We start from the raw sequence: 16,802 nt of genomic DNA on the forward strand, positions 1-16,802 counted from the left end.
TCCTGAGATTTTTTTTTTTTATTTCTTTTCTACCCCACCATAGTTTCTGGTCTATTTGAATATGTTTGTTAAAGCTTTCCATAACCTCTTTTCATGATATGTTAGGACAGAAACGTTGGGGAAATGTCGGTTTTATAACATTTGTCAATGAAGCTGGAGCCCACTTTGGAGGCCCAGAGCTAACTGGCATGAAAACGTGGTTTCAGATAGTAAAAGCGAAGTTAAGGCCATCAGGATATAATAGCCCACTTCTGATTATTCAGAGACTCATCAGCCCGTTTGGAGGATTACTCAGGCCTCTTGCTTCCTTCCCTCCTTTGGCAGTGCCTGCTGCTGTAAAGCATATTATTACTCATCAGCACCTCCATCAAAATGTCCAAAAGGAAAAAGAAGGGGAGACTGAAGTTCATTATCCTGTTCCGTAACTGCAAAAAAAGGAATAAATGATTATGAGAAAAGGAGATTTAAACCACTGGTTTGATGTCAGCCTTTAAAAATTGTCTGTATAGGTATATGTCAGTCCTTTCCATGATTCCCCCTTTTATTATTGACAGTTAAGGGACAATGTTGTTTCTCCTTTAAGAAGATGCTTCTAGTTTTACCTGAGTTAAGGGGAAGGAGTATTTTAGGAGACATATGTAACTTTTAAAATCAGTTTTGCTGAGGGATGCTTTACGTGCACTCTAATATACTGATTTTCAGTGTCTGGTTGGAAGAGTTTTGACGATTGTATACGTGTGTGAGCACCACCTCAGTCGAGATACGGACATTTCCATCGCCCCCAAAAGTTCACCTGTGCCCCTTTCTAGTATAAGGTTTCTATAGCTCTTTTAAAAACAATGACCAGGAGGTTATTTCTATGATGATTTCTGCTCTAACTCTGTTAAGTTCATGTTCATCACCAGTTTAGATTTTACACCACCCTATTCCTGTCTGTTTTCCTGTTCATCACCATCAGAAATTTGGCTCGAGAATATTTATATTGTACATCATCCAAGAAACGCAGAGGAAAAAAGAAACCTTAAACATGGTTCTTTTGTTTGCTTAATCAAACCTCCCCGTATGATGATGCAACTCTCAAGGAAAAGTAAACTTCTATTGTGATACGCTGGCTTTAGCAGCTCAAAGGATACCGATTGGCACCCAATAGATATTTAAAAATCCGAAAAGTTTCTTCTGTATGAAGACAAAGTAGACTAACTGGAATTAATTTGTAGATGGTTAGATGTTTTGATAATGTCTTCCTGGTGTTTGCCCTAAACTGAATGCAAGTTCACTGTTCCAATCATTGGTGATATTTCGTGCTACAAATTATCTTTTTAAAAGGATAATTTATCCATTCATATACATCTGTCCCATTTTGCATATGAAAATATTCAGACATGCCCATCTGTTTTAAATTACAGTGTATCTACATCTACACTTAAAAGGCCACTGGAATAGGAAGAATTCATGGATGACCTTCCAGAGCTGGGTTAATGAAATTTTTCGAATGTTCTAACTAGTGTTTTCCAAACACGCGACACTGGCACATCAACATCCCCACACGTGAAACATGCCCACAACAACAGTGGAGAACGTTCACTGTACATGAATCTGACCTTCAGGAACCATTTTTAGTTCATCAAAATTAGTGATGCTGAGAAATCGGGACATCAGTGCATAATGACTGTGAAATTAGGAATGAGAGCTTGCTATGCAAATGACAGGACAAATCATGTGAAAAAGTCAGGATAAACTGCATATTAAGACATTATGTTACATAAAATTAATACTGCATTTCTGCCTTTTGCTTACTGCTCCCCTGAAAGATGTTTTAATTCTTTTATCTTCTGATCAGCTATTGTCTGCCGGATTTTTTTTTTTTTTTTAAGTGGCACACAGGCAAAGTGCAAAACATGTTATTACCTTTTATTGTAATACATGAGATGACAGCAGATCCTTTTTAACAAAGTATATCCTTTACTGCTTCTAGCTTCTTGCTGTCACATGTTTGATTAGAAACCTAAGAAAAGTAAGATGCTTAAATATTACCGTTAGAAGACATACAGGTTTTGTCTTTTCTTTCATTGTTTTTTCTTTCCTTATCTTTTTATTTGGGGGGGTGATTTTTCATGAAATAGTCTTCTTGCATTACGGGGACTGACAAAATGGGTCTCATGTAGTCTGCAAATTAAACACAAGTGCAGTGATTATTTTGAATAGCTAAATTACATTCTAGAAAGCTTGCAGAATTCATAGCATTGTCATTAGGTATCCGCTTGAATACAATTTGTGTAACCTTGGCCAAGACAGCCTGTCATTTTAATGTCAGTGTTTTATCTGAACAAGACATCATCCTTTCAGATACAGTGTGCAGGTTCCTTGCAAAGATGCCCGTGCAGAAACGTGTTAACAGTTGCAAATATGAAATGCTATCAAGTTCATCACTGTAGCTGTTTGTCACTGAAATGTCATGGAAAGCGGGTTTTAATGGTATTGCACATAATATGAACGAATTGAGACATCTGTATGCTGGGTGAATAAGGAAGAGTAAAAGGCATCATGCAAAGGGTCTGTGTTTAAGTTCGGAAGGTGTGTCCAAGGTTCCTTTCCCCACAAGTCTAAGCATTCATTGGTTGCTCTTGAAATCACTGTCCACAGAGCAAGTGGGTCATATGGGCTCCAACTGCAAAGGTGTTGGTTACCATTTGTCGTCTCTCAAACAAAATTCAAGTTTGGGTTAACTTCCCACAGATGGTTTTGACCAAAAACTCACTCTTAATAAGCAATTGAGAACTGTCATATCCTAACTCCAGTTAGCGCTGAAGTTTGTCCTTTTTGTGTGCTTGCAAGGCTGCCTGGAATCCTCATCAGTACTGCAAGGTTTTATTTTTCTTTCTTTAAAATAAACTCCATGGTAGATTAAATAGGATCTGTTGCTGCATCCCCTCTGGATAAATACATGTTGCATGGGAAACTGGTCAACTCTTTAAGCAGGCTGATGGCAGTCAGCTGCTGAACCTGGGAGGCTGCGTGCTTCTGATTTCCTGGCTTCCTATTTATCCTTCATTAACGTTCTAGGTTCCCGTGTCAGTGGCTATGATGACACCTCAAGTTATCACTCCCCAGCAAATGCAGCAGATCCTCCAGCAACAAGTGCTGAGCCCTCAGCAGCTCCAGGTTCTCCTCCAGCAGCAGCAGGCCCTCATGCTTCAACAGGTAATTGTCCTTCTTCCACCTCCAGCCTGTCTCCCCCAGAACCCAGGGGCCCCCATCACTCCATTCGCAGTCTCCCCTCCACCAGAGCAGCTCCTTTGCCCACTGAAGAGTAAAGCAGCGTGGGTGGGGCAGGACACAGACCAGTCCCTGAATAATCGGTGTGCTTTTGCATGCCCAAAAGAGAGGAGCCCTGCCACGGTGACTAGTGTTTGGGCCTAGAGAGTACCCGATGGACTGAGATCAGGGCTGTAATTGGACTTGGTAGCAGTAAGATCTTTTAGGCTTACATGGCTTTACACTCTTTTATTTGGTAAGCCCAGAGGCTCCTAGATGGTGTGAATCAAAGCAAAATGAGGAGCACGTTGGGAGTGGGTTTAAATATGACAGCTCTTGAAGTCCCCATTTCAACTCAGAAGCTTACAGATTTTTTTTCTTTAAACATAAAGAAGCATTTTAGAGTTTGCTAATTTTAAGGTCCAGAGTTGATTTTACTTCTTCCACATATGATGTTGCTGAAATGAACTTCTCGTTGTCATTCCACTATGGGGACCTAATATTCAGACTTAACAGCTACCTGAACCAAATGGATGAGATTCGGAACTGCAACATTGGGAGTCACTGGCCTGGGGTGGTGGGGACAGGATGCAGCAGAAGCGCCCAGGCTGTCCATGCACACACTGAATAACACTGCATAGTGCCCAGCCCTGTCATTTAGAAAGCATGCAGAAGAGATTCACCAGACCCTCTCAGCAAGGGCATTTAAGCTTTGTTGTACAATCAAAGGTCATTCTTTGCCTTATTTTAATTAGTTTGTGTAGAAAATGGTATGTTTTTCATCAGTTCATTTTGTAGATTACTTTTCAAACAATAATGCCAAGAATAGTCAGTGTGTGCTGAATTTATTGTCGAGTTTCAAACTAAAGGTCAGGCCATTACAGATAAAAGGATGCTATTTTTCAAATCACAGTTTGTGTATGGCACCAAAAGGGACAGTGGATTGGCGCTACCCTCTGTTACTTACCGTCCTCTCTTTCCTTTGTAGCAGCAGCTTCAAGAGTTTTATAAAAAACAACAGGAACAGTTGCAGCTTCAACTTTTACAACAACAACATGCTGGAAAACAGCCTAAAGAGGTACCGACAATACATATTTTACTTTCAAACCACAGATCCCAGAGGACTATCTAGTGGCTATTAAACTGTCATTCATCTTTTAAATGATTGCACAACCGAGCTGACTCTATCGGTTCTCAGCTTTCAGACTGAGAATTATTGTCCTGTTTTCACTCAGATTTTTCTGGGTTCCATTTGCTTACTGCCACATATTTTATAACACCATTGCACGTGTACCTGTGTGAGGATCAGGAGAGGCATCGTTGACAGAGTCTTCAGGTTACCTTTTGCAACCTGGTAACAACTGAGGGCCAAGATGGAGCTGGGAGAAGTGAAGTGCTTTTAGGAAAATTTTACTTGGATGCACACTTAATTTTTTTTTTCCCCAGCTCACAGAGCTTGGGTGTGTGGTGATGGCCTTTTCCATTGGAAGAATAACCCCTTGTGAGGTTGGATAAACAAACAAAAAAGTTAGAACAAGATTAAACATCCACATCTTTTGTTTAACTTCTTCCTGCAAGTTGTACATAATGTAATTGCTAAAGGCATGTACCAGAGAGCATGAGTTAAAGTTAGAGAAGACTCCAGCTTGGGTTGTGTTTTCTTGAGCGGGGGGTGGGGGGGGGTAGTATATCATAATAGCTTCTATATGCACTGCGCTTGGTAGTGTCCATAACTTATTGCATTATGCCACACCACGAAGGTTGACAGCATTCGTCCCATAAATTGTAAGCCCTTTCCAGGGAGTTACCAGTTCACCTTCTCTTCAGTTCTGCGTGGGTGAGACTCAGGTGTGGGAGTATCTGTGTGCATGTGTGCGTTATTATGACATCTTTCTACCCATTCCAGTTATCCAATTTAACTTACCTCCTCATATTTTTATAGTGGACTGAAAATTCTTTTTGTTTAAGTGTTCTCCTTGGGATGACACAATTTATAATTCTATATACAGCACCTTGTCCACTTTAACAGCTTCTTCACCAGCCCTAAGCAGGTGGCCACTTTTGTTCTTTTGCAGGGAGTCTTACCAGGTGACTCGACGTCCCTGTCCCTCACCTAAGTGAGGATGCTAGGCTGTGCTAATTTTACACCCTGGGAGTGACCCAGACTTTCTCCCTTTGCTGCCTCCTCCCTTGACACGAATTGGGGATGTTTTCCATGTCCTGCCACGTTTTCACCCTGGAGTCCTGTTGAGCAGCCGGATGTAAACCCCTGCAGAGTAGGGGCAGTTTTGGGGTGAAGGGGAGGAGGTGTTTTAATGAAAATGCTGACACAACCTTAAGTACAGTGGCGCGCTACCGGGTGCTGCTATAATAAAAAAGGGAACAGATTAAAAAGTGTCTAAAATGTAAATCTAAAGGACTCACAGTAATTAAAATGGAAATGGCACAGGGAGGGAAGGCATGTAATTGTGAGATATCACTGTGCAGAAGGCTCTCAGCTTTGTTTTGCTGGCTGTTTTTCTAATTCAGCAGGGCTTACTCATCAGTGGCAGTTCAATGCGCGTTAATGACTCTGGGATTGCAGGCATCACTCTGGACAAAGAAATGATTATTGTGCGGTCAAAAGAAGTTCAAAGACAAGAAGGGAATTTCAGTTTTTTCCTTAGAGATCCACATTCAAGAGCATATAAATTAAGCCAAATGTTAAAAACCACAGTCTGAAAGCTGACTTCAAAGTCACAACTCTCTAATTAATGAACTGCGAGCTTCAGTTTGGACAAGTTGTGGTTTGATGCGCCCATAAATCAACATGACAGGCCTGTTTCACAGTCTCAGACAGTGCTTGTCATTGAGTCACATCAGATGTAAACACAGCAGAAAAAAGAAGGGGTATGAAGGAGGTGCAATTGATCAACAGAATTGGTAAAAACCCACTTTTGAAGCACATTATGCATGATCACAGGAAATGGTTACAGCCTCAAGAGGTTTCCCCTTCTGCTGTTGCTTTTTTGAATCAGATTGCTAACAGCCTTCAAAAGGGAGAATAAGAATTATGGAGTTTCTCCCCTGTGGCTTGCAGGCAATAACCCCCTGTTGTTATTTTGTGCTTCTTCCTTTTCAAAGGCATCAAAATTTAGTTTTTTAAAGATCTTTAACTCTATATTTGAAGACAAACAAAAAAGGGCTGCCACTGTCATTCTTATCAGTTACCAGGGATTGTGTTTTTCCTTTCTGTTGCCACTTCTTATTAACCTCTTATTTGGTCTGTGAGACATAGTTTGGAATGCACGTCTGCATGCTGGGAGAACATGAAAGTTCAGATGAGCTCAGAGGGCAGATAAAGAAATGTGAAGGGGAAAGTTACACAGCAGAAAGAAAGATAAAAGTTACCTCTCCCAAATTGCTGTTGTCAGAAAGGAGAGCATCTCAGAGCACAAAGATGATAGAGGTGCCTGAATTTGGGAAGGGAGTGGCAGGGGGTGGGGAGTTGGGGGGAGAAGGAGAACACTTTGTGTCTAAACAAGGAGAAAGCAAGACATTGTAGGAATATTCTTGCATCTCCAGGTCGCTAGGTTTGCTGTGGTCCATGCTTTGTCATCCACTTCCCAGGCAAAGGTGACCCAGGAGATAGGTTGTTTTGAATATCCTTTGAAGTAGGCAGACCAGTGTATGGGTCTCCTTGGATTCATGGTGCCAGTGGATTTGTCTGAGACCCAGGGTAACAATGGTTAGGAGATCCCTGGTTTCCTGAGGTAGGGACCAGTCTCCTGGAATTATCATGCAGGTGGTGGTCCTTTTGTGCTAAAATGAGATGGAGTCACGTGGTAGCATTTTCATGATGTGGACTGGTGGTTATGATTTTAACAGGGTTTGAACTTGGATGTTGACAGATGGAACAACTATGTTAATTTACTGAGTCCCCAGTCATTAGTGGCTCATAATTTTATATTGTCAGGCTCCCCCCACCCCCTTTTTTTCCTGTTTTGATTACCTCTGCAATAAGACACCTGATCTTTGGCCAGAACGATACATCTTTGCTCTTTTTTTTTTTTTTTCCTTCCCTCCTAAAGTTGCCTTGACATGTTTCCTTGGGAAAGTTTGGCTCCATATTGGGTTGGACCAAGACAGGACCTTCCTTAAGAAGATACGTGCTCTTAGGTAGGGATGTGGGGAGGAAGAGAGGATGTGGCCCCCATACAGCTATTGAAGTGACCGCTCGTGAATATTGGACAGAAGTGGTGAGGAAAATAGACAGCAGAATTCATTTTAAATCGAGCTACAAAAAAAGATTCCATCCTGTGCGGGTGAGGTAGGCTAAGTTGATTGTTTTAAAAGGGCCGTTTGTCCCGGGCAGTTATGACAGTTTATGTTAGGCAGTAGGGAGTAGCCGAAGAAAGGAAAACAGACCTTTGACTGCAGCTCTAGGGAGGGGATCCGAAACGCGAGGTTTATCAGGGCATTTTAGCATTTTAACACTGACTACTGACCTGTCGAGGGGACTGCACGGAGACCTTTTTTGTATGCATTCAATTGTGAGAAGTAAACAAATGGACCCGTATCCTGTGTTTGGTAACTGGGTGGGGAGCGCAGTTTGGCAACCAGTGTTGCTTTTAAATTCTTTCTTTGGACAATGGGCCTTGTATACTTTTATATCCTGGCTTTTCAAACGTAGACAGCTTTCATGAGCTTTTCCTAGGGATGGCCACAGAGACAACAGAAAAGGCATCAGTCATTTTATATAAATACGAAATTTTTAAACATTTCATTTACAGTAAGGCAGGAAACACCCTCCCCCACCTCCAGCTGTACCCCCCCATTATATTCTGCTTTCAGAAAAGCTAATTCCCTGATCTTTTACTGTGTCAATGTTGTTTTTTTCTCTTCCCTTTTTTTTTGTAATGTTGTGAGTTAATATCTGTTGAAGAAGTGAAAAAATCATTTTGACGTGAACATAACTATCATTGGGTTTTACATTAATGTGATAACTTGGGAAGGGGTGAAAACAATTGGATCATTTTATGCATGCTGTTCTTAAAATGAAAACACTGGCTTTTCATTTAAATTTATTTAAATTTTTGTTGTTAGTGGTATAGAATTTGTTTTTTGGAGTGAAACTCAATTAACTTTCTCAGTGGCATGGTAGTAAGTCTGAAATTGGTTGCTAATATGAGAATGATGGTTTTTACTGTAAAATACACTACATGAAGACCGAAAGGAAACCACCATTTTTCTCTTTCTTTGAACTTTGCATCAGAAGGTCTTGATATACATACCATTTTATGGATGTATCAGATCAAGGTCACGTGTTAGGTTAAGTGAATGCAGTTGTTTGTAAAATGTAGTTATTAGCCAGAACATGTAAGCTGTGAAAGGGCTTGGATAGTCCTTTCAGTTGTAAAAGTCTCTCTGATCTTTTGAATCATACTCAGAATTAGGAACACTGATCTTGTTCTTTTCTTGAAGAAACTTCTTCTTTTTTTTTTTTTTGCTACAGTTTGGGAAGGGTTAATTTTCCTTTTATAATTGTTAGCCATAATGTGGCTAAGACCTCCACCTCGATACGATTCCTAGCAGATTAAGGATATTAGATAATTTCCTTCTATTTATTGTACTACTGCACTGTATTATCTTTCTATCACTCAGATAATTACTGAGGAAATCTACATTAATTTTTTTGGCTGAAGCAAGGCCTGCTAAACACAGGAATGATGTATTGATGTTTTACACAACAAAAGTTTTCCTCCTGTCATTGTCCAATCAACAAAAAGATATTTATCATATCGTAAAGCCCCTTCTTTTCAAGAACAAAGCAGATGGGGGAAGCAGGACAAGCAACCAGACCTGGGGGTTTCTGAGACTAAAGCCATGTTAAGGCATCTGAAGCTTAGACTGTCGTTCATATTAAACTCAAAGTTGAGTACGATGTTGTTTGCTAAATTATGAATGTGTGTAATTAAAATCTAGTGGCTGCTTCTATGAAAGATTTACAATGTTATTTCATCGTTTGTCATGGCTAATTAACAATATTAGATGAAGTTTTTCTTCTTCAAAGGTCTGATTTTTTCTCATTTATTTATGTCAGAAGTGATAAACAGAGTAGTTAAAAGCTTCTGCCGGTGCAGACAGGGAGGGAGGCAACTTGTTCTTTTACACCTCACAGGTTCGGGGTTCAAACCCCTTCAGACTAGAGTGATGCAGTCTTCTCTCTAGTGTGCATAATTAAAAATTTCAAAGTCTAAAAGTTTACATCTTGATGACAAAACTCAAGGCCTTTCAAACTGGGGGGAAAGCTGGCTTGATTGACGAATTATTTATTTATGGGAGTGGGAAATAGAAAGATAACACACTCATCTCCCCACCCCTCTTCAGAGGAGGTATGTTCTGTCCCATTTAAACCTTGACACGGAGCCCTCCACTGAGCTCCAGTGACCATTCTCAGCATTTGATGATGATGGTGAGTTTTGAAGTGTCCATACTTTTAACCTTCCTTGGGAAGTGGCCATCTCATTTTTTTCTTCCTGATTTCTTACAGCAACAGCAGGTGGCTACCCAGCAGTTGGCTTTTCAGCAGCAGCTTTTACAGATGCAGCAGTTACAGCAGCAGCACCTCCTGTCTTTGCAGCGCCAAGGCCTTCTGACAATTCAGCCCGGGCAGCCTGCCCTTCCCCTTCAACCTCTTGCTCAAGGTATGCGTTGATTATACAGAAGGCATAGCTCTGTGAAGACTTTGGGTGGAGGTGGTGGGTTGTCTCTTGGTATATTTGTTAAGGACATTGTCCATCAAAACATGCACATAGATTCTTTTAAGAAAAGTGGAGTGGGATAATGATGGACCCATGTAGAAGGTGAAATGCTTGTTGATGCCAAAATGAAGTCTTAGGGTATTCTGAAGGCTTAGCTGTAGCAGAGCAATCCCATCGTTGGACGCTCTTGGAGTAAGGGAACGATCACTTACTTTGCACTTACTGAGCATTTTAATGGACTCTTGCAGTGTTTCTGTTTGGAACCACAAAGGAATTTTCCTGAGGGCTTTTATTATTCATTTAAGACATTTTATACCACGTAACATGTGCTATTTTAAATCTTAGTAATGCTTTATAAATGCCATGTTTTAATATCTAGGGATAAATTCAGGTTTATTTTTCTGTAAACGATTAAAATCAACCACTTTCTCTTATAAAAAAGGAAACCTTGTTTAGTTTCCTTTTTTTTTTCTTTTTGCATTCATCTGTTGATTTTTGAGCAAATCAGTTCTACACTCATCAGAACAGGTACCATTTCCATCTCCAGTTCCTCAACAACTGAGATCCCTTGAAAAGTAAGATTTTATATGTTTAGTAAATTTCTTTTACAAAGCCCACTGACATTTTATCCCAAGGGTGATGGACATCAGAAACAAATGGGAACTCTAGGTGTTTTTAGGACATCCTCTTGGTTTAAGCAACTCTGACTTTCACATATGTAATGTGAAAGCAGATGGATTATTCAGAACTAGAAAGGAAGGTGGGAGGGAAGGAGGAAGGGATGTCAAGAGGGAGGGAGGGCGGACAGGCAGGAAGGAAGGAAAGAGAAAGTAGAAAGTGCCATGCCTGTGTTTTGAAACACAATTCCTCCATCTATGCGTGGTAGGGCAGATTTGAGTTGCCTCCTCAAGGGCAGCAGTTCTTTGAACTGTAGTAGATTTGGATATTGGTTTATATGTACCTTAAAGGCTGGTAGCTAAAGCCATTGGTGTCTTGGATTCAGTTGCCTTCTAAAGAAGGTTAAAAATGTGGAACCTCTTTCGTGTTGCTTAAAGCATGGCCATTTGTTTGGTAACTTTTGGTGTCAAGTGAAGTCAGGGAAGCATGTCTGCATTTGAATCTTTTCCCTTGAGTCCACCACACCCAACTTCTGTCCCTTATGAGGCTGATTTTGTTTTTTAATATCGAGACCATGGCTTTTTCCTGTTAAATTCTCTCTTGCCCGTCCACTCCTTTCTGCCATGACTGCTCAGCTGCTTGATACATACTCAGCATCTCCATTGTCAAAATAGAAGATGTCATAACTGAGCAATACAAGGAGAAAAGAAAGAATATATATATGTACGTCAGTTAATGCATTTTTGTGCTTGCAGAATGTCATAGCGTGTGTTAATTACACCTTTGGGTTTATTGTTGGAAACATGGCAGGCTGTTCTGACACACCTACTGGGCTTGAGCTCCAACCTCTCTCATCTTTTCCCACCACTCCTGTACTATTAAGTTTGCTCACTAAGGTTCATTGTTATAGTACATCAGTTAAGCTGTCCAAAAGAGGGCAATTGGGCAGTGACAAGACAAGCTCATGTGTAATGTGAAAGAAATGAATGTGGTGATGCATGAAGCGTAATCTCTGCAGTAACATATCAGAGACACTGGTAGGTAATTCACTAGTCATGGCATTGATTGATAGGCTTAGCAGTCTGCTATAACTATTAGCCCCTGCAACATTAGGAAGAGGTATATTTGAAATCTAAGGGGTGCCTCTATGTGTGCCCGAGATGGCATAAATGTAAATATAAATATTTCTGGTGTCAGGTTCTTGTAGTAAAGTGAACTACCAGTGTTATTTCCATCTCTCTGAATCAGGAGGCTGGTTTTGTCCCCCCACTCCCTCACCCAAAGTGGCTGGAGAATTCAGTCATGTTGGACTAGTACGCAATTTTTTTTTTTTTATCAGAGAGATGATGGCTTAAAACTGATGTCATTATGAGGTTTAAATCAACTTTCTGCTTGCTTGAACATGGTCACCTGGGTATGGATGTACAAGGACAAAAAAAGGTTGATCAACTCTGTTTGTCTTTGAGCCAGTGATACCTGGGGTTGTAAAATTGAGTTCCATGAACAGTAATCTGTCATCTGTCCCCATAACATACATTTTTTAAACCTGTGCCTGCATTTTCTTTTTTAATGAAGGGGCCAGTTGTCCTGGAAAAAGAAATGTTGCAAGGCATGGGGGTTATCTGTTAAAAATACTGGTAATGCCCACTTCATAATGAAATCATCAGGATTATTTCACATACCTGTTCACGGCCTTGCCGAGTTAACCTTAAACATGTAAATGTCAAGTATAGGAATAGATAGAGAATTAATATTTTGAAGGCCTTTTTTTCCCTGAAGGTTTTATAATAGGAAATGGAGGGATATTTTCTGTTGTTTTTAAGGTTATTGTAGGGTCTTCTCTCTGTTTTACATAATTAGCCTATCTGCTTTTCACCCTGCTCTCTTTAATCATCTCATCCTCCCTAGCACCAGTAATTTCATATAGAAATATTCTTTCAGTCTTATTCTGACCTTTGAATTTTTAAAATGTAAACTCTAGGTAGCAGAAAATTACATGCCTGGTTGTGTACCTGCTAATGGATTTGTTTAACTTCGTACTATTGTTCTTAGTCTACCATTTTGGAAGAAATACATACTTTCTGGAAATTTGTTATCCATTTAGTCTGATGAGTGACTGGGTTACCTTTTATCTGTCTAACATGAGATCTTAGCTGTCAAATAACAACACCCTTTGGTAGGTAGCGCTCACTGAACTAACAGTTTAACATCACTAACGATATATGGCATTGATAGAGGAAAGCGGTTTGACTGCTTCTGTGTTAAGTGTGATGAGGATGTTCTTAAAAGTAATTATCACCTTGCAGTTTGACCCAGAAGTATCGCTGTTGTCACTTAATGAGTTACTATTTTTATTTACCATTTTTCTCTGTGGATAATGGAACCGATTTGCCAGCCCATTGGAATAGATGGAGAGTAGAGTAACATTAATGCACCCTGTAGGTATAACAAGTGGTGAATACATTTGTCTTTGTCTTTATTTGCTGGATAAACAGCTTACTTTTAAAACAGCGTCAAAGTTCTGCTTTTCTTCGAGAGAAAGCGGGAGTTCACACGGTTGTTAAGACCCTGTCCTAGTCTTCCCACGTCCCATGCAGCTGACCCAGAAATCACTTAGTTTGAGTTGAGAAATAGGTGGCTTGTTCTTTTCATGTGTTTACTCTCTAGAAAATAAAAATAGGTATTGACTTGTGTGGTTTTATATCAATATGCCATCGTCAACAGACAAGCCTATTAACTATTGTTTCCATTGAGTAAACAGTGGTCTGAGGGTCACCCGTGTTCACAGGTAATTGTGGGTGTGCAGACAACAGTAGCGGGCCTGCTAGCTACAAACGCATCCCACCTGTCACTTCGGAAGGTGTTGGAAAATAATAGTCCAGATGCAGCAAAAGCGGACATGGGGTTGTGGAGTGACCTTTCCCCTTTGTTTAATTTGCCTCCGAGGTTTAATTTCAGGGGACAAGTAATAATTGAATATGCCTAATAACTAAATGCTCATTTGGGACAAAATCCATCAAAATATAATTGGCATTTGATTTTTATGAAGGGAGAAGAAAACCGACTTGTCTGTCGAGGATGCCTCCTAAGAATATCTGACCACTTAATGTATCATTTGAAGCCTCCTTTATAATATATATTAATTGCAAATACTTGAGCATTTGAACATTTTCGTGGAGAACCGTTAGGAGAGACCAACTGTTTTTGTTAACGCTCCTCTCAGAAAGGCGGGGAAGGTTATTGGTCTGCTGTGCAATAATTTACTCCTCTTTGATATGCAAACGATCCACGGTGAATATAAAAAAATCCTATCAGACTCATTTCACAGTTCTTAACCACTCGGATTCTCTGGAGTCCATCGCCTCATTAGACCAGTGCTCTCCAATGCTAGCATAATTAAAATCTTTAACAGTTTAGCAAAGTAAAGATGTTTGGCTGATCACGTTGAGATGATTATCTATCCATTGTATTCTAAATGACAAAAATAAATTAAATTTAGACCTTGGCATTTTTTATTATGTGTTTCAAATGAATATAATGCACACAGCCTTTTTTTAATTCAATACTTTAGGTTTGGTAAGAAACATGCCTGTTTCGGCTGCTGCTATATAGTCGGAAACTGGCAGGCTTTCTGGGATGGCTATGTTACACTTGATTGAAACAATGAACTGCAGTCTAGACGTCCACTTCTAATGTGGTATTGCCTTAGGATGTGCAGGGTTTATGTTTTCTTTTCAGTGTTCCTCCAAAGGAAGTTATGTTGCTTGTTGTTGTTGTTGTTGTTGTTGTTGTTTTTGTTGTCATCTAGAATATTTTTATTCTGTGCATTTGTGGGCTAGAATATGCTTTGAGTTGGGATTTGGAAACCTGGGCTACAGCGGCATGCCAGCAGGATAAAGACGAAGAGGCCCACGATAGTGAGATTGGCATACTGATTGCATCTCTTCTTGGGGGAAAATACTGGATTCACTCCTTAAAACCCATGTCCATTTTGATCCCCTTTAAAAAAACAAGAGAACTTTATTACTGTAAGTTTATTTTATGTTTTCATTTTATTCTGCAATGGTTCATTACCATTGATCTAAGAAATGACAGTAATAATAGTGTTACTTGTATAAAAAGTTACACAGTTTTTCAGTAGACACATCCATCAATTAAGCATGTGGTACTAGAAACCAAAATTAATGAGGAAGATAGGTGTGTTAATGAAATAATCATAGTATAATCAATTTGACTGTTAAAAGTTGAAAAGCATTTCAGGAAGACGGTATGAATTCATAATTTACGTCTAAAAGTGATTAATAAAAACTATATTTAATAACAAAGCTATTTGTCATCATTTAAGACTTAAGCACAAAAATTATTCATTTTGTAGTTCATGTTGTCATAATAGTATAGTTGCACAAATTTATTTTGAGCCCTTCTTTGTGTCTAAAACTAAGGTAACATCTATCTACTTTTCATCAAAATTGAGAAACAACCCTTCGGATGGTTAGAGGCATACTGCTGTGGCAAAGTAACTGTTTTGAATCATTTTCACCTGAGTCTTTTATGTGCGATGAGGGCAACTTCCACTCAGTTGCTCAGTAGGAGGACACACTTTTTACTACCGCATCTGCCTTAGTTGGGAGGGAAAAAAAACTGCACACACCAAAAAACCCCCCTAACACTAGGCTTTGTTTACTGACTCTTTGATTTAATTACTGTTTGAAGAGGACGGAATTAGCTGTTAATTGATTTAATTATCCAATTTGTTTGTTTCAGGCATGATTCCAACAGAACTGCAGCAGCTCTGGAAAGAAGTGACAAGTGCTCATACTGCAGAAGAAACCACAGGCAACAATCACAGCAGTTTGGATCTGACCACGACATGTGTCTCCTCCTCTGCACCTTCCAAGACCTCCTTAATAATGAACCCACATGCCTCTACCAATGGACAGCTCTCAGTCCACACTCCCAAAAGGGAAAGGTAGGAACCAGCCACTGAGATGGTCCAAAACTGCCTTTAACAGAGAGGGATGGGTGGCCCTGCCTCGCCATATCTCAGTGATCCCTAATTGGATCCATGTGACTTGAATGTGCATATAATTACTGAGGAATGTATTCAGTATGGTTTGGGTGTGAAGCATCTAATTATTTTCACCTTTTCAACATGGAATTAGCACTTATGTAGATCTACTCTCAGCTTAGGAACCTGGGCAGAAGTCGTGTAGTTTCTCATTGGATGGGTTGGATTTCCAGGCTTCCAGGCCTACTCCTTCTGCCAAGTGCTCACTCCGTACAAGCTGAATTCCTTGGCTGGAAGTGCCTTCTAAGGGAATAGTAGTGTCTGCTGTGGGCAATTTTGAATTATGGTTTGAGAAAACATAGAACTTATGTTACTCTACATTGCTCCCCTTGAAGGCTGGGCGCCCGTGTTTTTCATCATTGTGCCCTGGAGCACATGGTCTTTCCCGTAGGTATTCTGAGTGAAGGTTTGGAGGATGGAGAGACGGAAGAGGTAGTGGTGGTGGCAGCTGGTGGAGGTGGGGGATCTGTTGTATATCCTTACATAAACAGACACAGCACACTTTCTCTTCATTGTGGGATATAGTGTAGTATTGTCTCAGCAGCTGTATTCCTATTTAGAAGTTAAGACATTTTATTTTGATTTGCCCTGGGCTTTACACGAATGTTACTTGAAGCTGAGCTTGTTTTAGAGATCCAGAATATGTCATGTTAGTGTGCAGTTCTAAGAAAATAAAGCTGTTAATTCATATTATTATATTCTTAGTACCCAGAAGCATTAATACCACTGTTTAAGTGCTTTTCAAGAATAGAAAATACAATGCCCCTAAAATTGAAAACTTCTTGTTTGCTCTTCCTAAACTGTTGTCTATATATTTCATAGGCAGAGCTTCCACACATAGAAGTAAAGAAACCGTAAAAGTAGTATGTGACAGTAAATGCCATTTCTCTCAGGAGAAAGCAAATTCTGTATTTTGTTTTTTAATAAAAATGGCTCAGTGAAAAAAATTTAATTATATATTTCAGTTATGCAATTACAAATGTAATTTCATATATTTCCCAAAATATTGAGTAATTAAGAAGACTACTGTTTAATTAGATGTATATCTTTATACCAGAAAAATATTATCTGAACACTCACACACAGATACACACACACACACACACACACACACACAC

The 16,802-nt window shown here is 39.7% G+C and overlaps 1 protein-coding gene across 20 annotated transcripts in view; it reads left to right on the forward strand.

Annotated features, from left to right (window-relative positions):
- FOXP1 (forkhead box P1) overlaps positions 1 to 16,802 on the forward strand; it is a 439,375-nt gene that overhangs the window by 337,446 nt on the left and 85,127 nt on the right. For 12 of the 20 annotated variants that reach the window (XM_063630740.1, XM_055260630.2, XM_055260626.2 and 9 more), the window contains 4 exons: positions 3,064 to 3,201; positions 4,244 to 4,333; positions 9,788 to 9,941; positions 15,381 to 15,585. In XM_063630740.1, the coding sequence (XP_063486810.1) occupies positions 3,064 to 3,201; positions 4,244 to 4,333; positions 9,788 to 9,941; positions 15,381 to 15,585 (587 nt within the window). The remainder of the gene's footprint in view (positions 1 to 3,063; positions 3,202 to 4,243; positions 4,334 to 9,787; positions 9,942 to 15,380; positions 15,586 to 16,802) is intronic. The other 8 variants (XM_055260631.2, XM_063630741.1, XM_055260629.2 and 5 more) reach the window with 2 other exon arrangements.

The sequence above is a fragment of the Symphalangus syndactylus genome, chromosome 21, assembly GCF_028878055.3.
Source record: "Symphalangus syndactylus isolate Jambi chromosome 21, NHGRI_mSymSyn1-v2.1_pri, whole genome shotgun sequence".
In the NCBI taxonomy this organism is placed as follows: Eukaryota; Metazoa; Chordata; class Mammalia; order Primates; family Hylobatidae; genus Symphalangus; species Symphalangus syndactylus.